General features: G+C 39.1%; 1 protein-coding gene across 2 annotated transcripts in view; it reads right to left on the reverse strand.

The window, feature by feature from the left end:
- The window catches only part of wdr59 (WD repeat domain 59), a 250,263-nt gene that overhangs the window by 134,319 nt on the left and 88,793 nt on the right, over positions 1-27,151 (reverse strand). For both annotated transcript variants that reach the window (XM_028810052.2, XM_028810051.2), the window contains exons 12-14: positions 20,581-20,701; positions 10,010-10,134; positions 9,031-9,195 (exon numbers count right to left, since the gene is read on the reverse strand). In XM_028810052.2, the coding sequence (XP_028665885.1) occupies positions 9,031-9,195; positions 10,010-10,134; positions 20,581-20,701 (411 nt within the window). The remainder of the gene's footprint in view (positions 1-9,030; positions 9,196-10,009; positions 10,135-20,580; positions 20,702-27,151) is intronic.

Here is a 27,151-nt window from a genome sequence, read left to right on the forward strand (position 1 = left end):
AATCTGGAGAATCTGACAGGTCATCCTATAGTTTCTGCTGTGAACTCTATTTTACAACCATAACCTCAATTTATTGACTTTTATATGTCACTGTTGTGACAGTAGAGGGCGCTGTCGCACCTCCAAACCCCAAACGCCAAAACACCAGGTAAAAAGTCCCAATAATGAATTTATTAATATAACAATGTGCACAAATCACCTCCACCTCCACTATACACAATAAATAATCAATAACACAAGTAACACCAATACAATCCTCCTCTCCACCCAGCAGCTCTGTCACACTCCCTCCCAACTCCGGCTCAATCTGCTGGGGTTTCCCATGATCCTTTTAAAGTCTGTTATGGTGTATAAAATATACATCTTATTCTGTATTATGTTTTGCTCAATCCCAACAAGATGAATTCAGATGTAGGAGGCATTATAATAAAAAAGGCGTATCCTCTTCCCTTATACCTGACTTTTATAACAGTTGTTCATAGCTTAGTGCTAATTTGGTTTACTGCATGGGAAAGAAAGCCTGAGCTGATACCTCAGGCTATTGATTACTTTATGGATGGACATCTGGGACAACAATTGGGTTTACGGCCTGGAAAAAGGAAGGCTGAGGCAATATCAAAGAACTTTATTACCTGGGGAGCAAAATTCATCCATCATATTGACAGCCAGCCAATCAGGTGCATGGAACATTCATGTGCTATGAAACCATGGCATGAAACTTTATAATAAATATGCCTCATTTTGAAAGAAACATCAGCAGAAGAAGAAGAGAAACAGTGACGACGGAAGAGCGACATCAGAGAATAAAACAAAGGCACGTGTGACCAGTTTTCATCCGATCGTCAGTTAACAGCATTCTCATGAACATCGATTGCTAAATCAAACGCCGCCCTGGGACTTTCATCCTTGACATCACTGATTCCTTTCAGTAAGCTTTTTAAACACTATTTTATCCAGACTTTACTATCGATCTTATTTTCTATTACTTATTATCGTTCTTTAATAAATAGTAACTTGTTTTCATCTTTCTATGCTTTGTCTTAATGTCTAGAGTAATTGAAGTAATAAGGTAGATTTCTAAGTGCACCTGAAGTAGCTGGAGATTTTGCCGTTTAGCTCTGTGCTGCGGGGTTTTAAGGCTGAGAGTGAGGGTGCCACTCAATAGTTAGGTACAGTACAAGAAGAAGGTATTCTTGGCTGATAAATGGCCTATAGTCAAGGATACTGAGTCTTTGTATGTTTTAATATTTTCTTGGAGACCAAAAGTAACATTTAGGTCTGAGGTCTATTTAAAATATCGTATGTTGTTCGTGCCGATAATAAATAAGTCTCTTGATGTGCTGAGAGAGTGACAAGTTGTGTTATACCTAAAAGCATTGGTGTGGTTTTTTAGGTGCTAAAAGTTAGCCCACTGTGTGTGTGTCATTTGTAGGGGCACTGTTGTGTTAGAGTGTGTATAAATCTATGTATGTGTGTGTTATTATTTAGGGTGCAGGAGTAGACCAATCCAATACAAACTTGACAAAGAAAAGGGTAAATAGACGATAACACAAAGTCCATGACCCGGAAGTTTCCGTCTCTGGTGTCAAAAGCCTTCTTCATGTGTCCCGGAAGTACTGCGGGTTTCCGTCCTCATGACTCCTAAGTAGTTCCGGGTTAACATCACCGTAATAGTCCCCTGGTTCTTGGTGAGCTCCCCTGGAGGCACCCACGGTACCCAACAGGGCTGAAGAACCGGACTCCATGTCCCCATGCTGCCCTGCAGGAATCCGGGGAACCATTTCTGTCCAGGGGAGCTGCCATCTAGCGTTCCAGGGGGAATGTATTGCCCTAAAAAAGGCTCTTTCTCTTGGTTCTCACATGTACAATTATCACGTTTCCTATGTTAACGATTCTGCACACTTTCTATGTTTGCTACAGTATATTAGTTATGAGGTTTGGCTTTATTATGGCCACAATGGACAATACTTCTCTTTATACTAATATCCCTCACGATGATGTCTTAAAAAATAATTCAAAATACTTTATCACAATTTTTGGCAATACCAATGCAATCTGATTGATTTTAATGTACAACTTTCACTATTGCTTTAGGTTGGACTTTTTGTATTTAATAATCATTTTTATTGTCAAAATAAAGGAGTTGCGATGACAGAAGCCTTTAGCCTTAGTATTGCGAATTTATATGTATCGGCCTTTGAAAAACAATTCATTTTTTCTTTGAAGAATCTTTTTTATTGATCACTTAGTCATATGGCTTTGTTACACTGATGCTATTTTTCAGATTTGCAAGGGCACTTTTGAAGAATTACAATGTTTCTTCAAATATATTAACCATTGTAATCCTAATCTATCTTTCAAACTTAATCATAGTGTCTCTTCAAATCATTTTTTAGACATACTAGGGGGCTCTGCCCCCCTGCTCACTTCGCTAACCAACCCCAGCGCGGGTGGCTACGCGCTAGCCACTTCATAGCTCTGCCACTCGCGCTATGGGGAAGCAGATGTACAACTTAAACAGATTGTTATTTTCATGGAAATTATTACATATGCATAATAGACCTAACTATTTTACATTACAGCGAGTAACTAACCATAGTAAAAAATAGTCAAATGTAATAAATTGAAAGAAATTATGTTTCATGTTGCGTTAGAGGTATTCGTTGCATTATATGTTTTCATTCTGTTTGGCTTTGAAATTAACAAGCAAATGCATTTAAACTTACACTTTTACTGTAAAACTTCAGTAAAAACAATATTTGGAATAAACGTTTTGTCAATATCGCTTTGAATTTTGATTCTGTGTTTGGAGTTACATCGTGATAACGCAAAGTATATCTACCCGTAAGTGAACATTGTTTCTTTCTCTCCAATAAATAAACCGACTTTATCGAATGTTTGTCCCTGTGATTTGTTAATTGTCATAGCAAAAGCTATTTTAAAGGGAAATTGTACATGTTTTAATACGAATGGTATATCAAGATCTCCTTTGGTGTCTAATGTTTTCTGTGGAAGATATACTACATTACCTTTCTTGTCGCGTGTTAAAATTTTACATGTCAGAATTATTCGACCAAATTTGAATACAACTAATCTTGTCCTATTGCATAGCCCATCACTCGTACAAAAATTACGCAATAACATTACGATACATCCTTCTTTCAACAGTAATTCAGCCAGTGGAAGGCCGGATGGTGTTAATGGTTATAGATATTCTGCAGGATATTGTAAGTTGATGTTTTCAACTTCTGCACAATCATCACCAACTGTTTCGGAATAGTCTATTGATAAGTATTTAACCAATCTGCCATGTAACCGATCAACAATTCTCACATTAATTCGTTTGACTTCATCGTTTCTCTGTGCTAGGATTGCCCGTGTACTCATTTCTTCTGTTGATAACCCTTCGGGATGAAATTCTTCATTAAGATTTGGACATAAGTCTTCTTTTATTGGGAACTTAGTGAGGAAAACGTAAAAATTTATAAGAGCTGAGAATGCAGAAACTGTGTCTGACAAAAGCATTCACACAAATGAGAGGTGAGAGGACCGTGGGCCATTAACCGTAAATGGTTGAGAGTATGGCGGGACTTGAAAAAATCTCTTGGCAATAGTCTCGTCTCAGCTCAAGATTTTCTTTTATAATAAAGAGAAATGTCTATGTTCAAAATAACTCATTTCAATTTTCTTTACACCGGAAACCTACTGATCATAACACTTTATTTCATGCTTCTAGTTTCCACCCCAGATCCTTGATCAACAATTTACCTATTTCTCAGTTTTTTTGTATTTATCATATTTGCTTAGAACAGAACAATTTTATTTATCATGCCAGGGGATATGAAAGCTTGATTTTTATACAGGGGATATTCTAAAAACTGCATTAAAAGTGCACTCAAATGTGCTTTTCATACTAATACAGAGTTATTATGCACATCAGAGAAGAAACCTGCAGTTACTAATAGGATAGTGTGTAATCTTACATACTCCCACTATGCCAATAAGATTAGACCTATCATTTTAAAAGATTGGCATATTTTAAGATTACACCCTAGTTTGTCTGATCCACCTCTATTTGCCTTCTCTCGTGGTCGTAATCTTCATAATTACCTTGTGAATTATTTGCGTGCAGTGATCTCTAGTCCTTCTACTAACGTTTCCATGCACATTATTCTGGGACATTAACCATTTAAATTGTAGTTGTTGCGCAAATGTTTTAAAAGGTAGTCTAATTACTGCCCCAAAGGGCGACAGCAATCTTACATATAGATTGAATTGCAGTTCAAAAGCTGTCATTTGCCTATTGTTGTGTCCCTGTCCTTTGCTATACTTTGGAAAAACCCTATACTCTATTCATTATCATATTGCAGAACATAAAAGCAACATTAGGACCAAATCTATTAAACATCCTGTATCTAGACATTTCATTACTATAAATCACAAAGTCTCTGACCTTAAGTTTACCGTTCTGAAAATAGTTAAACCACACCCCCGTTGGGGTAATTTTGACAATCTGTTGCTACGCTGAGAAACGCACTGAATCTTTCAATTAAAGACTTTACACTCCATTAGTCTAAATGAGTTAGTGGACTGGGTGTGTTTTTTGTGATATACCCCCAAGTGTCTACATCCTCTTACTTTCATTCCCAGTCAGACAGATACAGACGTCTGTGTTATGTGGAGTGTGTGAGGTACATAAGTTCTCATTTTTTTCGTTGTGTAATGCATGCTTTCTTTCCAGTTCTATTCTCCCGATTTATTTACTCTTGTTGGTTTTTTCTTTCAGCTAGTTACAAGCTTGATATTTAGCGCTGCTGCCTCGCAGTTAGGAGACCTGGGTTCACTTCCCGGGTTCTCCCTGTGTCTGCGTGGGTTTTCTCCGGGTATTCCATTTTCCTCCCATAGTCCAAAGACATGCAGGTTAGGTGCATTGGCGATTCTAAATTGTCCTTAGTGTGTGCTTGGTGTATAGGGGTGTGTGTGCGTGTGTATATGTGTCCTGTGGGGGCTGGCAGCCTGCCCGGGATTTGTTCCCTGCCTTGCACCCTGTGTTGGCTGGGATTGGCTCCAGCAGACCCCCGTGACCATGTAGTTAGGATATAGCGGGTTGGATAATGGTTGGATGGATTTATTTTGTTATATACTGGTGAAAGTGGTTTTGTTTTTGTTAAGTTATGTTTTTTAAATTATTCTGTAGTGTTTATATATTTATGATAATTAATTTACAGTTATAGTTATCGTTCACACAGCTTTCGGTTTTGGGTCAACTGATTAGTGGATGATTGATGGCTCCTGTTCCTATATCATAGGTATATTTCAGTGGGTTTGTGGTGGTTAATTGTCTCAGAGTATTATTTACTTATTTAGTGTTTCATTATATATTTCTAATTTTTAAATTCATTATTGGTGTGCTGTGCCCTGATGAAGAGGATTCCCTCGAAACGTGTTGGCCAGATCTACACCTTGCATCACTGAATAGGTTCTGAATCCAGAGACACTTTTATGTTATACCTACTTAAGCTTCATGATATTATAATTCATAATTATTATAAATAAATTGGGCTGTTCTATTTCTAGTTGGCTCACACTAATTATTTTTTTTATTATTATATTTGATAGGCAATCCCTTGTACCACACTTCAGCATTCCTCCTAATAGTAACATCCCAAATCAGAATGCAGCAAAGAGGTACATTTCCATTGGAATGGTTACTTAAATATGCAAAACCTTCGCTATTGAGCTGAAACCAACCCTCGTGAACTTTATCAGAGACCCCCTGCACAGTGAGCATGTTACAGTTTGATATGCCATTGCAGAATTTGGCATTGTAGGCCCTTACTTTTTTGAGGAGGGGGGAGCAACGGTCACCGTCACTTCAGAACGTTACATTGAAATGCTAGAGAACTTTTGTGGACCCATTTGGTAGAAATGGATGTGGTAGATGCCTGGTTTCAACAGGATGGAGCAACACCTCATACAACGCGTAGATCCATGTAAGTTTATGGGAGATGTTTCCGGGGAAGCTGATCTCCCTGCACGGCGGTGCCAGGTGGCCTTCACATTTGCCTAATGTCGCTCCATGCGATGTCTTCTTGTGGGGCTATTTCAAATCGAAGGTATAAACACACCGAAGGTATACACACATTGAAGCCCTCAAGGACACTATTCCCCACAAAATCACCGCTTTTCCCCTTGAAATGGCCAAAACGAGTCATGTGAGCATTCAGAAATCATCTCAAAGAGTGTATCACTAATGATGGCCACCACCTTGAAGACATCATTTTTAAAATAATGAATAAAATCTATTTTGTATACCCTTTCTTGTGTCGTAATGAAATTTATTTTATGTTGTATGTTTTTGTAGAATAAATGTTTGAAATGTGGTACTTCTTTTTGGCTCACCCTGTAGTATCTGTATCTTGGTACACTGCAAAATATTCTCAATTCCAAGCAACAGGTGGGGTGGATTTTCTTTTTATATTGTTTGTTTTCTTTTGATACAGTTTGTTTTTCTTACATTGCTTTTGATGCATTTTGCATAGTGGAGGGTTTGCAGTTTACTTGCATGGGCATTACATTTGTATAATGGTTTCTATCATGAAAATATATGATGAATTTGGCACCCGCTGAATATTGTTGAGGTGTGATTCTCATAGCGGATAATGGGTCTATGTCTTTAAGATATACAGTAGATATTAATAATTGTATTGGTGCTTTATTTTTCTTTAAACTGACCATTTAACCAGAAAAGAGATTCTGCCTAGTCGTGGAAAGTCAGATCCAGGAGGAGCAATGTGGATTCCAGACTGTACCAGTGGACCAGTTCCAGGATTTCACAGGAAGCATGGGAGTATGTCCAAGTGTTCTGCGTGTGTTTTGTGAACTTACAGAAGGCGTATCACCGTGTTCCTCAAGGTATTCTTTGGGGTGGGGTTTGCTGGGAGAGAGTGGAGTTCCAGGGCTACTAAAAAGGGATACTCAGTCAAGTATAATCATAGTTAGAGCTGCGTCAGCAAACTCGGAAAAACATCAGCATTATGTGTGGGACTCCACCAGGTCTGTGCTTTGCCTATGTGATTTTCATGAAGATGATATCAAGGCACAGTCGGGGTGGGGATGTGTCCAGTTCAGTAGCATCAGAATCGTGTCACTGCCTTTTGCAAATGATGTGGCCCTATTGGTTTCATCAGGCTATAAACACCAGCACGAAATTGGAATGGTTTGCAACTGAATATGAAACAGCAGGGACAAAGATAAGTATCTCCTAATTTGATAACATGGTCCTCATTAGGAAAAAGGTGGATTATTCTCTCCAAGTGGAAGGTAAGTTACTGCCTCAAATGGTGGAGTTTAAGTACCTCTGGGTCTTGTTCACGAGTGAGGAGGAAAAGGGATGGTGAAGTTGACAGACGGATTGGGGCAGCAAGCACTGTTATGCGGTCACTATATCAATCTGTAGAGTTAAAAGAGGAACAGAGTCAGAAGGCGAAGCTCAAAATTTAATAGTCAACCTACGCAACTACCCTCACTTATAGTCATGAGCTTTGGGTAATGACCGAATGAATGATATCACTGGTACAACCGGACGATATTAGCTTTCTCCGCAGGGTGGCTGGGCTCTTCCTTAGGGACACCCGGGAGAGGATCGGAGTAGAGCTGCTGCTCCTCTGCATCAAGAGGAGCCAACTGAGGTAGTTCAGAAATCTGATTGGTGCATGGTAGAAGGGTATAGGTTTATGGGGCCTTAAGACTCCTTTTGGAACAAATGGCACCTGTTCTGGCGTGATGGGTTAAATCTGAACTGAAGGGGTACTAATGTACTAAGAAGGAGCATGAGTAGGCTAGTTGAGGATTGTTTAAACTATAAAATAGTTGGGTTTGGCAGAAAGTTTAGGACAGGCAAGTTTATAACTACATATGGAGGAATAAACAACAGTGTAGAAATAAAAATACACAGTAATGTAAATTCTAACCCAAAATTTAAATACAGAATGAGTAACAAATTAAAAAAATAGCTTGCCTTAATGCTAGAAGTATCAAAAATAAGGCAAGTGAGCTGGAGCTGTATGAAGCAGAGCATAATTATGACATTATAGCAATGATGGAAACCTGGCTAAATAACAAAGATGGGGATGAGTATAACATAGAGGGATACACATTTTTAGGAAGGATAGACAGAACAGAAAAGGAGGTGGGGTTGCTGTTTATGTCAAACAGAATTTAAATACAAAAAGGACATAGCAGGTCCAGAAAAGGTCCAGAGAAGAGAGACTAGGCTGATTCCAGGGTGACAGGGGATGAATTATGAAGAAAGCATTAAAAGAGCTGAGCCTTTTCAGTTTAAGCAAAAGAAGATTAAGAGGTGACACGACTTAAGTGTATAAAATTATGAAGGGAATTAGTACATTGGATTGAGAATTTTGTTATTTTAAAATGAGTTCATCAAGAACACAGGGACACAGTTGGAAACGTAAGTATAAATTTCGCACAAACATTTGGAAATTTTTCTTTACACAGAGAACCATAGACACTTGGAATAAGCTACCAAGTATCGTGGTACATAATAAGACTTTAGGGATTTTCAAAATTAGACTTTTGATGTTTTCTTTTGGAGGAATTAAGTGGAAAGGACTGGAGAGCTTTTTTTTGGGCTGAATGGCCTGTTGTCTTCTAGGTTGTCCTAATGTTCTAATATAAAATCCTAAACCAGCTTTGTGTCTTCTTTCTTATTCCAGTGGTCAAAGTTATTTTGAGAGTAAAGACAAAAATGCAGTTCTCCCATCTCTCATACTTTTTTAGTGTTGACTTACAAATTTTATCTAATGTTGTTGTATCAGTAATAAATAAAGAAGCAAACATTTTCATATTCAGTTTATCTAGTTCAAAACTGCCACCAAACCAAATATCATGTTTTCAACATTAAAATCCCACAGATAATTAACAGTGTAATGCATTAAATAGCTTGTTATTTAATCTAAACTGAACATAATAGGCATGTTTATCAGGTAATAAGAAAATTGACAAAAATACCTTTAGTATCTTGGCCTTCATTGTTGAAGGGATGGTTGTTGGGTTGGTAAATTGAAAGGTGGGTGCCGCATTGTTAGGGTACTGAGCAGGAAACATAACCACCATTCGTACTTGATGACTTCTGCAGTGTGCTGTAACTGCACAGCTACGGTTTACTGCATCCATCTGAATAAAAAATAGATTAATGACACACTGAATATTGCATTTTACCTATCACCATTGATAATTACTTTTTATATGTATCTCAATGAACTCAAATCACACAAACTAAAGAAGTTGTCAGTATGACAGCATGTTGCTAAACCAGACTAAGCAAATAGCCTAGCTTTTTAATCATCCAGCAGCCGTATGTGTCTGAATGAATAAATTGTGTGCAGATAATAATAATGTTTAACTATATCCTGACAGGGTATGTTTGTTTTTGTCACCTACTTCCCCAGCTCGGAGGTTAGAGGTAAAATGAATCCAGTCTTTATCTAAAACAAGTGTAACATATACTAATGAATATCCTAGATTTGGATAATCTGTGCTTATTTATTTATGAAAATAAAATTTGTATAATTCTTTTTTTTTTTTTTTAATAGACCAGATGAAAATATTTTAACTGGCGGACACAGTGGGCCTGTTGTTGCAAAACGTCAAAATGAGGCATATGTACTTAAACGTTTGAAGAAAATATTTTTAGATCAAAGAAATTTATGTCACTTTTAACAGAGAAGGCAAAGGTATTGTTTCTGTATAAGCCTCAGAGTTGGAGAGAAAGAGAGGTTAGGAGCATGCACTGATACAGTGCATTACCGCACCCACCACATGACAAACTGTATCAGGATCCCAGATTAGGACCTAAGTGCAGCCATGCAATGGGTGACACCTCAAAAGTTCTTTTTTAATATTATGAATATATCAGATGAAATTAAAAAAAAAAAAAACAAAAAAAAAAAAAACAAGAACACAAAGTCTGCTTAAACCAAAATATTACCTCTACATTAACATTTCGAATCTGAAGGTTAATCAATGAGAATTCCTGTTGTAGTGTCTGTGGTAGTCCAACAATATCCTGCTTCTCTTTTGAAGCAACACCGGAATTAACTTCACTGCGCTGAACTATAAAAGAGTTATTCAAATAACAATTTATTTACAGAAATTATTATACCAACACTAATAAAAAGCAACACTAAATAAAAATTGCTGGAAAAGCAGCAATAATATATTTATAGAACACTTATTTAAATGTGTAACATCCTATAGGTCAAAAGCAAACTCAAAACATCCAAAAGAAATTCACTTAACTTCAAAGCAAGCAAATAAAGTTTAAAAACATCCCTTTTAAGGTAAAATTAAATGTTTTACTCAGTAAGTGAATAATAAAAGTTGTTCAAGTATAACTACAACAATTAATTAAACAGCAATCTCAGCAATAGCCTGCATCTTTACTAACGTCTTGTCATTTGTAATGACTCAATAATCTGCTAGTTCAGCAGCAAAGTAAACATTTTTAAGTATTATAGCAATTCTACAAATAGTAGCAGTAAAAGGAATCACAAGAAGGTACATTTAAGAAAGTAGCAGAACTATACCAGATTTATACTGCATAAAAATATGTACAGCTGTGGTAGAAATATGTGATAAAAGGCAGACACATAACAGATGATCACACAACTAGGTGGAAAGAAATTGGAGCATTATACACGGAATTCCTCTTCTTGAAGACATTAAAGTAATGTAAATATATCTTGCAGGGGTACTTATTCCCGGAATGTTTTTTTCTCATAATCTACAACTGATCATTATTTGATATTTTTCATTATTTTTTTAAACAAAACACCCCTTATCACCACCACAAGAATATACTGAATATATTTTGTCAAGGCATGAACCAGTGTCTGCCTTTAGCCGAGAACTATACAATAATCAACGAAAAACCTGCGCCCTTACAATTACTCACTGTTTCACTACACATGATCATGAAAAAAAAAAAACATCTGAAAACTATTAGTGTTACACTTATTTCATTTAAGTGAAAAAAAGTCTATAAACTAATTTGAAATGGCATTGTAATGTTTTTCACACATCATGGAATATGAAGAATACAGTCAGCATGAATTTGACATGGGGAAGGAAAAAAGTGCAAAGTGGCGCATAGTGGACAAAGCAATTGAGACACGAGGGAAGAGTGCAGTTGTAGACAGTGGCTTACTCATAAAGCTTTCATAGACACAGCAGATGCAACAATAAATGTGAGGATGGATGGATGGATGGATGGATAGATGGATAGATGGATAGATAGATAGATAGATAGATAGATAGATAGATAGATAGATAGATAGATAGATAGATAGATAGATAGATAGATAGATCACATACTCCAGCAGCAGCATACTGATAAAGAACAATATTAAATTGAAGAGTGATAACAATGCAGGTACAGTGCATCCGGAAAGTATTCACAGCGCATAACTTTTTCCACATTTTGTTATGTTACAGCCTTTTTCCAAAATGGATTAAATTCATTTTTTTCCTCAGAATTCTACACATAACACCCCATAATGACAACATGAAAAAAGTTTACTTGAGATTTTTGCAAATTTATTAAAAATAAAAAATTGACAAAGCACATGTACATAAGTATTCACAGCCTTTGCCATGAAGCTCAAAATTGAGCTCAGGTGCATCCTGTTTCCCTTGATCATCCTTGAGATGTTTCTGCAGCTTAATTGGAGTCCACCTGTGGTAAATTCAGTTGATTGGACATGATTTGGAAAGGCACACACCTGTCTATATAAGGTTCCACAGTTGACAGTTCATGTCAGAGCACAAACCAAGCATGAAGTCAAAGGAATTGTCTGTAGATCTCTGAGACAGGATTGCCTCGAGGCACAAATCTGGGGAAGGTTACAGAAAAATTTCTGCTGCTTTGAAGGTCCCAATGAGCACAGTGGCCTCAATCATCCGTAAGTGGAAGAAGTTCGAAACCACCAGGACTCTTCCTAGAGCTGGCCGGCCATCTAAATTGAGCGATCGGGGGAGAAGGGCCTTAGTCAGGGAGGTGACCATGAACCCAATGATCACTCTGTCACAGCTCCAGAGGTCCTCTCTGGAGAGAGGAGAATCTTCCAGAAGGACAACCATCTCTGCAGCAATCCACCAATCAGGCCTGTATGGTAGAGTGGCCAGACGGAAGCCACTCCTTAGTAAAAGGCACATGGCAGCCCATCTGGAGTTTGCCAAAAGGCACCTGAAGGACTCTCAGACCATGAGAAAGAAAATTCTCTGGTCTGATGAGACAAAGATTGAACTCTTTGGTGTGAATGCCAGGCGTCACGTTTGGAGGAAACCAGGCACCGCTCATCACCAGACCAATATCATCCCTACAGTGAAGCATGGTGGTGGCAGCATCATGCTGTGGGGATGTTTTTCAGCGGCAGGAACTGGGAGACTAGTCAGAATAAAGGGAAAGATGACTGCAGCAATGTACAGAGACATCCTGGATGAAAACCTGCTCCAGAGCGCTCTTGACCTCAGACTGGGGCGACGGTTCATCTTTCAGCAGGACAACGACCCTAAGCACACAGCCAAGATATCAAAGGAGTGGCTTCAGGACAACTGTGTGAATGTCCCAGAGCCCAGACTTGAATCCGATTGAACATCTCTGGAGAGATCTTAAAATGGCTGTGCACCGATGCTTCCCATCCAACCTGATGGAGCTTGAGAGGTGCTGCAAAAAGGAATGGGCGAAACTGGCCAAGGATAGGTGTGCCAAGCTTGTGGAATCATATTCAAAAAGACTTGAGGCTGTAAAGGTGCATCGACAAAATATTGAGCAAAGGCTATGAATACTTATGTACATGTGATTTCTCAGTTTTTTTTATTTTTAATAAATTTGCAAAAACCTCAAGTAAACTTTTTTCACCTTGTCATTATGAGGTGTTGTGTGTAGAATTCTGAGGATTTAAATGAATTTAATCCATTTTGGAATTAGGCTGTACCATAACAAAATGTGGAAAAAGTGATGCGCTGTAAATACTTTCCGGATGCACTGTATACAGACAGACAATAACTTTGTATAATTTTAACGTTTACCCCCCCCCCCCCCCGGGTGGAACTGAAGAGTCGCATAGTGTGGGGGAGGAACGATCTCCTCAGTCTGTCAGTGGAGCAGGACATTGACAGCAGTCTGTCGCTGAAGCTGCTCCTCTGTCTGGAGATGATACTGTTCAGTGGATGCAGTGGATTCTCCATTATTGACAGGAGCCTGCTCAGTGCCTGTCGCTCTGCCACGGATGTCAAACTGTCCAGCTCCATGCCTACAATAGAGCCTGCCTTCCTCACCAGTTTGTCCAGGCGTGAGGCGTCCCTCTTCTTTATGCTGCTTCCCTAGCACACCACTGCGTAGAAGAGGGCGCTCACCACAACCGTCTGATAGAACATCTGCAGCATCTTATTGCAGATGTTGAAGGACGGCAGGTTTTCTTTGTGAAAATGGAAGAACTGATGCAACGTGGTACTTAACTGTAAAGGATGAGTAAAGCAGGCATGTCAAACTCACTAGCATTGGTGGTCCACTTCGACTGCCATACGTGCGTCAGCGGGCTGCACTGTAACAACTACTATTATACAAAGTAGTACTAGAGTGTTGTACCGTGTTAGCCATTATGAATGTAGAGAAAAGCCAAGCAAAATGACACCTTTTATTGGCTAACTAAAAAGATTACAATATGCAAGCTTTCAAGGCAACTCAGACCGTATAGTTATACCACACTGCCGACTTGAACATCACATAAAGTGATCATTTTCCTGCAGATCATCTAATGCAGTCTACCTAATTCTCTGCATGAAATGTCCTGACACTGCACTCTGTGTGGGAGAAACTAGACAAACACTCTGCCAGAGAATGAATTTACACAGGTTCCACATTAAACATGGCAACACAGATGTTCCTGTTGCGGCCCACTTCAGCAGCCATGGACACTGTGAGAGGGACTTTAAAGTCACAGTGCTTATGGGCAACTTCAAAACACAGCAAGAGAGAAAATTTAATACATTACAACATGGCTTGAATAAAGGCAAGAGTTTTATGAATAAAGACAAGAGTTTTATGGCCAGATATGAGGATTGTTTACATCTCTCAGAATGACAGACAACCTGTCTACAGATCCACATTGTTTTGAAAAATTCATCAGAAACTTCAAAAGACTTTGTTGGACAGTTATCTTATTCAAAGATCTTCACCATACATTGTTCTTCTCTCTCTTGTTAAATTAACCCTAGCCTGAATGAATCTATTAATTTTTTACATTTAAAATTTCTCATTTAAAGATTTACCAATGTTGTTTCTTGTCCTAGAGTGTGTATATAAACACAGGGAACGCCAGTTTCTGTATTACATCTTGCCTGAAGAAGGGGCCTGAGTTGCCTCAAAGCTTGCATATTGTAATCCTTTTAGTTAGCCAATAAAAGGTCTCATTTTGCTTGGCTTTTCTCTACTACTATACAAAGTTACTGTAGCTTTCTTTCCAATACTGAAAACTTTAAAAAAAATGTAACACTTAAAGTTTAAAGAAAAGCAATTTATTTCCATACAATCTCCATACAACAGCATACAATTAGAGTCTTAGCCTCTTAGCTAGGTCCTTATATAGGAGTCTTACAGTCTGAGATCTATTTCTTTTGTCCCGACACTTGGCATCTCTTGTTAGTAACCAGTTCGTCAATATCAGGTTTGAAATCTTGTGTAGCTGCAACTTTTACGAGGGATGAAAGGTGCTTGACAGTAAGTCTTGAGCGATGTGGGGTTTTGGTAGCTTTCATTAAAGAAAACAATTGCTCACAAAGGTAAGTGCTTCTGAACATAGACAGTACTCTTGATGCCAAGTTACGGATCTGCACATACGAGGGTGGCAGGTAAGAATACAAGCTTGGCACACCACCTTTGTTGTATTTTGCCTTTAGAATAGAATCTGACTGCAGTTCAATCAGTTCCATTTCCATGGATATTCTCAGGCGCATTCTCAACGTTGTAAGAGTATGGTGATGTAAACAGCACAAAGTCTTGATCATGTGAACTGAAATCACGATAACACTCACTGAATTCATTGCTCAGTAATTCAAGTTGGAAAACAAATCCTCCCAAAATCAAATTTTACTTTACTAAGTTTACTTCAAAGTTTATACTGTAAAATAAACCGATATGCAAAAAGCCCCCTGACCTATACTAATTTTACAAACTCAAAATCACAAAAATTTGTTAATAAACAACTCACCAACTTCTTGTGTCCACTTCAGATCTTTAGCTGTAGTCTGCACTAACTGTTCGTTACAATACTAGCACAAAATTACATAAAACTAGAGCAAAAAAACGTGAAAACATGCAAGCTATTACTACTCATGATGGTCAGTTCTGCCCAGTGGCCAGTCTCAGCAGCCCAGCCAGTAGTGTAGCCTGCCAGGCTGCTGCAGCCTAGCACTTCAGTTGTGAAGTCGCGGCTCCTTAACTTTGGTCAAGGCTCGTGAGGGGGAGGGCAGTGTCATGCCTAGGGTATCAAGGAGCTGACGCCGCAGCTACAATTATACTAGCAGATGACATTTCCGGTACCGTAATGCCATTGGAAAACGTGCTTTTGTCAGAAGGCGGAAGTAAGAAAAGTCAATAAGTAAAGCCAAAGATGCAGAATGATTCAATCACAAACGATAGTAATCATTTTGTACAAGTTTAGTGCTAACTAGGATCTGTCATGCAGGCCGCACAGATTTCTGTTGCGGGCTGTGTGTGTGACATGCCTGATGTACGTAACAGTACAAGCAGGCTTGCTATTGAGAATGAATGGGGTTAGCGAGGGGCAATTCACCAACCACCCACCACACAGTCATCTCCACTTGCATACAATATGGTGACTGCAGCGTTAGCCCACCGAGAGCGAACAGGGTGCGGCCGAAGGCAGGTAGTGAATCGCCCACCACCGCCCCCATTCAACAGGCAGCCACCCGAGGCACACTACAATGCTGCCCCCCGCCACCCCATTCACCCTCAATGGCCTCCGTTCAGCCACAACCGGGTCACTGCTTGCAGCATCACTAGCCACCCACCGAGAACGAACAGGGCAGCCTTTCATGGGACACTGCAAGGCTGTTTGGTGGGCGGGCAGTGAAACGCCCCCCTCTGTACCATCCAGACTCTGTCCAGTCAGGAGCAGTAGCTGCGGCAGCGTGGTGGGTGGGCAGCGAACTGGTCCCTCAGCCCCATCAAGCCTCTGTCCTGCACACGAGCGCTTGCCACGCACCCAGCCGCACACTGAGAATGAACGGGGAATGAATGGGGGAGCCACCCGAGGGACACTACACTGCGCGAGCAGCGAAATCGCCCCCTCCAGCCACTGCTTGCAGCGTTCCCAGGCCGAAGACGACGGAGCGGCAGTTACTGAGGAGACTGCATCGAGTGCCCCAGACAGATGAAGGAGCAGCTGCGGCCCCATTCATAAGTCGTATGTCGGATATCCGTAACTTGGGGACTACCTGTATTAAGGAAGGGAGCCTTTATTACTGTCTATGTCATATTTTTTGCTTCTTCTTTGAAATTACTACATGTACAGTAAGTGGAACAATAATGTTTTCTGGTTAATGTACTCTGGATAGCTAATTAAAATATAGTGATGAAAGAAATTTAGTACATTTCCATTTATTTCTGAAAATATTCTATAAATTATGCAAAAAATGAAAAGGGTGCCAATAATGGTGACCAGGGGCCTCATGTATAAACGGTGCATACGCCCGTTTCCATGCTCACAATCCAATGTATAAAAACTAAACTTGGTGTAAAGCCACACACATTCTCACGCCAGCTCAAACCAATGTGAACACACGTTTTCGGGTCAGTTTTGCAAACTGGCGGCACACAGCGTCAAAGCAGTGCTACTGTTCCTGTGTGGTTTCCCTTTATTTGCTTGATTCACATCCCTGAAGCGGCTTTATCAAATACACTGAAATTAACCACACATTGTTTTTTAGTTTAAGGCATCTGATTGTAATCAAACCTGTAACAATATAATGATGCACGGAATGGCCAAACTATTCCAAATACCATAGCTGCTTTAGCGTTGTTACTCTCAGTGCACCAGAGTATTTTACCCATTGTATCTGGGTTTTACCATTTTATAGTAAAATAAGTTTATGGAGGATTTGCATATTGAATCTCATTGTACCATACAATAACAATAAAGTTATTCAATTCAACAGAAGAGAGTGCATATTTACAGATGATGACAACTGGCTTCTAAGTTGATTTAGATTTCCAGGTGCTATCTTTTTGAAGCTCTTGATATTTTTTAAGATGAAATGCAGTAAAGTATATATATTACATTATACAGTGTCACACGTGCAAATAGGAGGAAGCTAAGTGGACCAAGTCAAGGTAATTACCCGCCAGGCGAGGGGGGGGGCAGGGTGCACTAATTCCACTTCTGTGTAGGCTAAATATGAGAAAGCCTTCCAGACACACCATCAATAATGTCAGTTCTGGTTCCGGCGCCAATACCGACGTTGTTTCCTGTTTTGGCGCCCAGACTGACAGCACTTCCAGTTCCGGCTGTTGGTGATATCACTTCAGTCTTTCGGCTTATAAAGCCGCCATCTTTTCTAATCAAATCAGTTCAACTCAGGACTCGAAACCATGCACATGAGTGCGTCATCAGAACCCATTTGCAGCAAGGGACAATACATGGGTGGCTGCCCCAAACCTTTTTGTGTGTGTTGAGGCTGTTCTTTTCACAAAAGACACATTATTAACTTCATTTAAATAATGTATACTGTTATTAAATAAACGTCTGGACACATTAGACAGCGCTAGAGATGAACTGGCGCCCTGTTCAGGGATTGTTCCTGCCTCACGCAGTATGCTTGCTGGAACTGGCGCAACCCTGGATCGATGGATGGAATAATTAAACATGTACCGCGAAGATATTTCAATGTTCCTTAAACGTTTTGAAGAATCGGCGTTGTAAGCTTACAGATGGCTTGAATTTTACTAAAAGAGCTGACTGTGTGGTTATTGGTTACTTGGAGAAAGAAAAAGAAGGACAGGAATTGGGGGTTAGTACGTTTGAAAGAGAAAGTACAGCTGGAAAAAATTATTTCATCGAGGGTCACGCACGGTGCAGAAAGCATCTTGCGGGAGGCAGGAACAATCTCTGGACAGGGCGCCAACTCATCACTACCCCTGTACCACTGTGGCCCTATGTTTAATACATGTTTTAATTCATTTCATCATTACAATGATATAGAGCATACATCTTAGTATTTATTCAGAATGTATGAATGTAACATATTCTGTGTCGTGTCGGCATTAGAGAAAGCCCGTTTAAGAAGAATGAATTAAGAATGTGCTATTTTAGTTACGATGGGATTTGAGAAAATAGTAAATCAAAAGATTTTAAGATGAAGTTTATGACGCTCTACTTTAATGACAAAATAAACTACATGATTAAAATGGAAATTTCAAGATTACAGTTGACATTTCAAGCTTTTTGTTTTTTTAACTGTGTCCCCAATTGTTTTTTCTTTTCTCTGTACCCTAATAAGCTTCCATATGACACTTAAACGGTGGGCAACGACTTGCCTTTTCATGGCGACTTTGATATCTGTTTGATATCTGATATCTATTATTTTGGGCATGTGCAACTTTCTGAACTTGAACTTTCGATCAGCTTGCTTTTGTTATTTATACAACTGCTTAAACTAACAAATAGTAAGTTTTTCATTACCTCCACTTGGCATTCGCTGAAATTCTTCTTCTTTCACTGTGCTTTTGCCATTGTCTTTTCACAGAACGCTATACTTAGGAGAATATTTATATTGATTTGCATATTCAAAGAGGTGTAATTCTGGGAGGAGACAGGGTTGAGCAGCAGGCACATGCATGAGTGTTACATTTCACACTGACGGGAATTTATGTAGCGGAAGTGCGAGGAAGTTGGCTTACGCACAGTTTTGTGAATCTTATTTTTTTTGTGCATACGCACATTTCGACTTTTGTCCATACACCATGTTTTACTGTGAATTCTATGTGCGGCGTTATGCATGAGGACCCAGGACCTATACATGATTTGATGGTAGATGTGTACAAACTCAAAGAAAACTGACTGTTTATTCTTGTATTTGCATACATAGTCAGGACTGCCATGTCTGTAATAACACAGCAGATAAGCTGCATTCATTGATGGGTTGCTCCCTCCAGAACGTGCCATCTCACATGTTCTCCTTTCATTGCAAAACTGATGCTGGTTGTTTACTTCATATACTGACAGCTTTGCTGTTATATCAGAAATTTAGCACTCTGTGCAGAACTGCATCATGTGTTACAAGTATGGGTAGTATTCGTTGACAAGCTGCTTCTGATGAAATGCTGATGACATGAGATATGCATAATGATTCTTCCACTATTTGACCTACAGAAACCTTGTTAAAACTTTTAGTTTCTCTGTTGTCAAGTTCTATAATTTTTTGGTGTTCCATCAAGAGACTACAATCAAGTGCAGTGGGGCCAATCTGAGGACCTCACTAAACCATCAAAGGGCAGAGACTTAATCATTGGAAGGATCCCCCTTTCAGTCTTTTATTTAGTTTGGTGCAAGTATGTGACTCCTCAGGTGCATGTAAACTTTTGCCACAAAGTGGCATGTGTCTTGTAAAAATGTTTAATTGATGTATGTTAACTGTGCTATCATTGATTTCTCATAGATGTGATGTTACACTCATTATAAAAATGAAAAAAAAGGAAGGCAAAATTGACCTGATAGAAAGGTTGAATTTGTTTTCCAATTCATTTCCTGTCCCTGATTTATTATTGACATATGTGATGTTCATAATGTGTGAATATGTGTGTGTCTAGCAGGGGTTTCCTCAGTAGGGATAATCCTTTGAGCTTTGTCACCCTGGGGCCTGTAGGAAGGATCTTAATCTAGCCTTGGTGGAGCATCAAAAACACAATACAAATCACATCCAAATAAAAATTCTTAATGAAATAATGCAATATAGAATTTGGAAGAATTATTTTAGAATTCCAAACTAAGGCTAGTATAAATTTGCTTATTGTATCTTCAAAAGCCTGAGCAGATCACAGATCAACTTTCACTTAGCCACATCTCCCTTACATGTGTGTTATATCAAAACTGTGCAATTTGAAGTACATGGCCAAATATGATCTTGATGTAATAGTGAAAAGGTAACTAGCAGAAGGGGGCATATAACAAAAAGAATCAATCCATAATGTTTCTTTTATTTTAGCTTCTCCTTTTTTGTTTTTAATTCAAGGACAGAAAAATACTGATGCCTTATTAAAAACAGTACTCTATATATTTTCATACAAAACGTTTATTCTTTTTAACTTTATTTAATAAGAATTCAGTATTATTTTAGCTTCTCCTTTTTTGTTTTTAATTCAAGGACAGAAAAATACTGATGCCTTATTAAAAACCGTACTTTATATATTTTCATACAAAACGTTTATTCTTTTTAACTTTATTTAATAAGAATTTAGATTTTTACTGATACTTTCCATACCTTCCTCATCTTCAGTAACGTGAACAGGAGTATGTTGCAACTCAGAGTCCTGAAAATGTAAAGTCTTTTCTGCCTCATCAGTCAGGTCATCAACTGCTTCGATAATGTCATTGGCACACAGCTAATAAAGACAGAATTCTGCATATTAATGGATAAACAGAAAGATAAAATGCATTATTCAATAAAGAGAGCATTATAAATGTCAACAGATACAATCTGCAAAGACTAAAGTGAAATCAGATTGAAGGATAATCTTTATTATCTTGCTAGAAACTGACTCAACTTTGACAGAATCAAGAAAGGTAGAAAGGATGATGGGAGGACGAGCACATGTCATTACTTTTGACTTCTGTTCGAATTAACAGTAGAATTACCAGAGCCTACGAGAAAACTCGTAAATCCAGCCCACCTTAAATCCGTTCGCACCTCTTCGTCAGTGTCTTTTGTCCTGTAAATGTGCCAATTAAGACAAGCAGCCTGCTATTTCATCCCCCACCGCTGCAGAACGTGCACAATGTTTTCCCAGCTCATGCCTTGATTGATTACCTGGGAGTGTAGTGCTGGACTTTTAGAGTGGAAATAATAGATCGTTATTTGGAACACATGCATTTCATGTGTGTTCTGTTTCTATAGTAATCTGTGTAAACACATTGTTAAAACAGAATTTTTTTCATATTTTAGTAATAGATGTTACAAAATGTATGCATAAACTATAGAATGTGTGAAGCCTGAAGTGCAAAGATCAAATAAACACTTTCACAAAAGGTTCAAGGATGATACAACAGCTTTCGTGGCGTAGCGGTAAGATTTGCTGACTTGTAATCAAGAGTCCCGATTCGATCCCGACTGCCTCCTATATTTGCTGTTTTCAGTAGTGAGCTGCTCTTACTGTTAATATTATACAGTACACACATACATTTGGTGTGTGTCTGTAACAGCCGTTGTAAATTTATAGGACTTGTAAAAGTTGCCATTGTTTTTCACTTTTATTCTCTCAGTCACGACCACTGAGAAAAGAAGTGTTCATGGCTCACCTTGCAGAGGAACTTCGTCGTCGCATCTTACTAGAAAAGGCGATGGAAAAAGAAAAGGACGATGCAACATCGATAAGCTTCTGTTCCAAGACAGCCGCTTCCCGAGGAATGTAAACTGAGTCAGTGTCAAGTGCCCTTTCAATGTAATAGAAACCACAGCATAGAGAGAAGTGTGCGCGTTACAACAGGTACACACGTCATAAATGTAGGAAGGACAGTTCTTACAGCACGGAGAAAAAAAGAAAGAGACACATATATGGGACATTGGGTATAAATTTATGGTACTTGTAAAAGTTAGCTTTTTTCAGTTTTATTCTCTCAATCACGATCACGCTCTAACACCAGCCCCCCGCCTCCCCTGATCTGAATCTAAGTAACAGCGCCAGCATAAATTCACACCCAATTGAACAGCGATTCTTCAAAATATATTGTCTCTTTCTTTCAGGTGTGTAATAGAAACCACAGCACAAAGAGAAGTGTGCGCATTGCAACAGGTACACGTGTTGTAAATGTAAGAAGGATGGTTCTTGCGTGTGTGTAAACTGTTAACATTTGAATTTGATGATTGCATATAGCGCTGAACTGACCTCTGTACTATTCTTTCCTCTGCATGTCCTGGAGTACAAAAGAAACATCACCATACAGCAACATGTGGGGACTGGCAAGATCAGGGGAAAAAAAAACACGCGGTCAGTGATTACTACCTCAAGATGTTATGCGAATGAATATGAACAATATGAATAATGTTGCATCCGTGCTACGATATTGTCTGAAATGTACTATAAAGGTCATAAACTGAGTTATTCCAAATATCATATATACCTATGTCTTTTATCCCTCCAGATCAGAGAATGTCCAGTTCTATTGCCTCAAAACACCACTCACATCTACATTTATTCCCAGTTTCAGATAAAAAGTAACAGCGTCAAATCCCTATGGGGTGGGGGTTGGGGGGGGGAGTCTGGGGAGGGGGCGGCAGCTTTAGTATGCATCGTGGTCGTGACTGAGAGAATAAAAGTAAAAAAAACGGTAACTTTTACAAGTCCTATAAATGTACAGCAGTTGTTACAGACACACCCCAAATGTATGTGTGTACTGTATAATATTAACAATAAGAGTAGCTCACTACTGAAAATGGCAAATATAGGAGGCAGTCAGGATCGAACCGGGGACTCTTGATTATAAGTCAGCAAATCTTACCGCTACGCCACGAAAGTTGTTGTATCGTCCTTGAACCTTTTGTGAAAGTGTTTATTTGATCTTTGGACTTCAGGCTACACACATTCTATAGTTTGTGCCTACATTTTGTAACATTTATTACTAAAACAAGGGGGCTTCGCCCCCTGCTCGCTTCGCTCGCCTACCCCCGGCGTTTTGAACCCGTGCCTGCTGGGCAGCTACGTGTCCGGATGACGCACGTTTAATACGGAGCTTGAATTATGTCTTCATTATCTGTAACCTGCTGTCCATGTGCGTGGTTCCCTTGTTCAACCTGTTTATGACGTTTTACTTTCCTTTCTACTCTGTCTTTAATTTCTGAGCGTGCTTTATTCTGGTTTTGTTTCAATGACACTTGGTCCGTGGTGATTATATGTAAAGGAGGCAGTCTAATTTTTCCCTTTTGACAACAACGTGTAAATTCATTATTTGTATTGCCAGTTGTTTCTTCTGGGAAGTTAAGTGAATGACAATGATTGCAAATAACATCCATTAATCCCAATGAATTTTCCTCAATAGTGGACTCATTATTGAAGGCGTTGTCAGCCAACTGTCTGACACGCGAGCTCTTTCGGTTTGTAATCGTGCCTCTTTCGATGCAGCATTTTGACTCGCGCACTGAATGCGTCTACGTTCATTGTGTCTGTCCATTTGGGCACGTCTCTGTAACGGTGTCACTTGTGCTTTCCTTTTTTCGATCCTTGACATTTTCTCTTCCGGTGTTTCAGAAGCGCGTTTTATGCGCCGTCGTCTATTTTCTTGTTTCTTTCGTGTACGTGTGTTTGTTCCCGTTATCCTTTCCGAATCGTTTTGTACCCGTGAGCGTGTATTCATGACTTGTTTCTTTCTCAGCATGCGAAATATGGATAAGTAATAAGGATGATCGCAGTCACTGTTAATATCCTTTTCTGCAGTTGAACGGTTAATAGTGCTTTATTGAAAAGACATACACCTATGCTGACACCTATGCCGACACCTATGCTGCCTAGTGTGAAGGTGCTGACGTTCACTTTCGAATATGTGGCTTTGGGTGTCACTTCTTATGGATGTGTGGGGGGGATCGTTGTTGCGCGAGCGTTTTGTTTCTTTTTGTGTTCCTGTGTTTTGTTTGAATCCCCCTCTTTGTGTGTGTCCCGTCTCTTGCTTGTAGGGTCTGTGGGGTGGTTTTGTGTTCTTTTTTTTGGTCTTCCATGGGCTTGTTGAATCCCCCTCTTGGTGTGTGTCCCGTCCCGTCCCGTGCCTGTAGGGTGGGGGGGGGGGGGGGGGGGGTATGGTCGTGCCTTGCTATTGTGCGCTCGTCTGTTCTTTTTTTTTTTGGTGTGTTTAGTTTCGTGTGCAATGTGTTTCGTGCTTTCCCCTCGTTTGAGTACTCTTTTATGTGCCTTTTCCTTATTTTGGTGCTTGTTGAGCCTCATTTTTTGTGACTCCTTTCTGTATGCGCTCACTCCTGTTTTCTGTGCTCTTGTCGGACTCTTTTTGCGCCTGCGTCTCTCGCGGCCCCTCATCCGCCTCTCTCGCCCTCTTTTGTCCGCCTTTCTCGGGTCCTCAGCCGACTCTCGCGGACTGTTTGTTGCGCCGGCGCAGTACGTCTTTTTGCAGCTACGGCCCATGGCCGGATGTGCCTGCGTCCATCATCCGGTTTAGCATTCTCGGTTAGTAATATGGATATGAAAAAGTTTCTGTTCTAACAATGTGTTTACACAGATTACTGTAGAAACGGAACACACATGAAATGCATGTGTTCCAATATGAAATGCATGTGTTCCAAATAACGATCTATTATTTCCACTCTAAAACTCCAGCACTACACTCCCAGATAATCAATCAAGGCATGAGCTGGGAGAACTTTGTGCACGTTCTGCGATGGTGGGGGATGGAATAGCAGGCTGCTTGCTGCTCGTCTTAATCGGCACATTTGCAGGACAAAAGACACTGACAGAGAGGTGCGAACGGATTTAAGGTGGGCCGTATTTACGAGTTTTCTCGTAGGTTCTGGTAATTCTAGTGTTAATAATGAGAGTAATCTGATCACCCCCAATATCAATTCAATAGTTAGAGAAGATCAGTGTGCCATCTTGCTTCACATGCACAATACAGTAACTGTTCACATATAGTCCTAAGTCAAAGTATAAATAAATCTTTTATTTTTGAAGTAACATTTTCCTTTCTTTTCTAAGTAGGGGGAACATGTATAAAAAGTGTTGTCATTTCTACATGGTGGGACTGAAATGTATGCAAATCTCCTTTAATTAAAGTCTCCAATGTGTACTTTAATCTCTTTTGAATTGTTTGATTTGAAATTTTAAACTGTGGAGCAGATGGAAAAATCAAGGAAAAATGTGACTTTGTCCCAAACATTATGGCGGTCTCTGTATAGAAACAGCTCCCATTTGTTTCATAGGCTTTTCCCCTTAAGTTTTCTCTTCAGCATATGGAAGAATTACTCAATTGCCTTGGCAATATGTTTGGGATCATTATTTAGTTGTAAGATGAGGTACTGTCCAATCGGTTTGGATGTATTTACTGGAACTTAAGCAGATAAGATGTTTCTGTATTTCTCAGAATTCATTGTGCAACTGCCGAGCAGTTACATTGTCAATGAAAATAAGCGTGCCAGTGCATGTGGCAACCATACAAGCGAAAGCCATAATACCCTCACCAGCATGTTTAACAGATGAGGCAGTATGCTTTGTATCTTGGGCTGCTCCTTTTCATCTCCACACTTTGCTCTTGCCACACTCAGATACAAGTTCATCTTTGTCACGTCTGCCCACAAGACCTTTTTCCAGACTTCTGAAGGATTTTTCATAAACTATAATCTGGCCATCCTGTTTTTGTTGCTAACTAGTGGCTTGAATCTTTTAGTGTGGCCTCTGTACTTCTGTTCATGAAGTCTTCTGTGGGTAATAGTCTCTGATGCACACATACATGCCTCCTTTATCATAGTGAGGATTCTTCTGTCTTCAGCGTTGGAGGTCCTCCTTGGCCTACCAGTCCCTTTCAATTATTAAGTTCATCAGTGCCTTCTTTCTTCTTAATGATATTCCAGACAGTTGATTTAGGTAATCCTAAGGTTTTACTGATGCCTCTAATTGTTTCATTCTGGAATGGATTATTTGACTTTCATTGGAACAGCTCTTGGGCATTCAGGTTTAACAATGGCAACTAAAGATTCCAAAGGGTGTATCTTATGCCTGCACTAATGAAGAAATGAAACACCCGTGAGTAATCCCAAACATCTGTGATGCCAGTTATCCTCAACATTATGGTGCCTCCAAACATTATGGAGGGCAATATAGTCTGTATTGTAAGCACCATATAAATGAAAACATGCAATAATCCGCTACATATTTTAATAAAAACATAATCCAGCAACAAAATGAAACGGAATGATATAAACTGAACTTGCATTACTGGTTGGTTTGTTTTGAGAAAAAGAAGCATTTCAGGTTTATTGCCAGATATTTTTGCTTCTTTTCTCATCAAGTAACGGAAATACTACAATAAATAATCCTTTTTCTCTCTATACTCTTGCATGGTGCAGAAAAATATGCTCTTGCCTCTTCAACAGGGCAAGTAAATTACCTTATTGGTCTATCAGTGCACCAGTTTTGTTCACTTCAAGGCAAAAGAGGACTTGATATGTAGGTTCTGATGAAAGAGAACTGTTCTGAGAAGAAAACTCCTCCAAAGACTCCTGAAGCATCTCAAAATGAACTTCAAACAGAGGACTTAAATGTAAAATTACTCCAGAGACGTTTTGTGTGTCACCCATGCCTGCTCCCCTTCTGTTTTATGCCATTCTACTCAAATATTGTATTCAGAAACATTTCTCTTACTTGTTCTTTTATAGGGTTTCTCCAATATTCATCTTTGTATTTTTTAATTAAATTAAGTAAGATAATTATCACCAGAAATATATACTGGTGTTTAATAAATTTTATTAACACTGCAGTACTTTGAAGAAGCAACCAAAAAGAAAGTTGGGCAAATTTGTCAAAATAACACTATTTTTACTTGTATGTAATGAAAATTATTGAAAGCCAGCATAATCTGCTGTGTGATGTAATCTTAAATGTCTATTCAAATTTGTAGTGCCAAATGCTTTAGCTTTAATTCTATCAAGACTGATTTTATTTCCTGGCACATATTGCATTTTGTTTATCTTTCATCTTTAAACAGTTTAAAAGACTTCTATATAGAAGACATTGTAGCAGCTACTGGGTTCTGTGGGATTTTTCAGCTCTTCATATTTGTCTCCAAGCCGGAATCATACTTGCATTGCCCTGAATACATGTTGGGGACCTGAGCCAAAGGAG

Source organism: Erpetoichthys calabaricus, chromosome 9 (assembly GCF_900747795.2).
Source record: "Erpetoichthys calabaricus chromosome 9, fErpCal1.3, whole genome shotgun sequence".
In the NCBI taxonomy this organism is placed as follows: domain Eukaryota; kingdom Metazoa; phylum Chordata; class Cladistia; order Polypteriformes; family Polypteridae; genus Erpetoichthys; species Erpetoichthys calabaricus.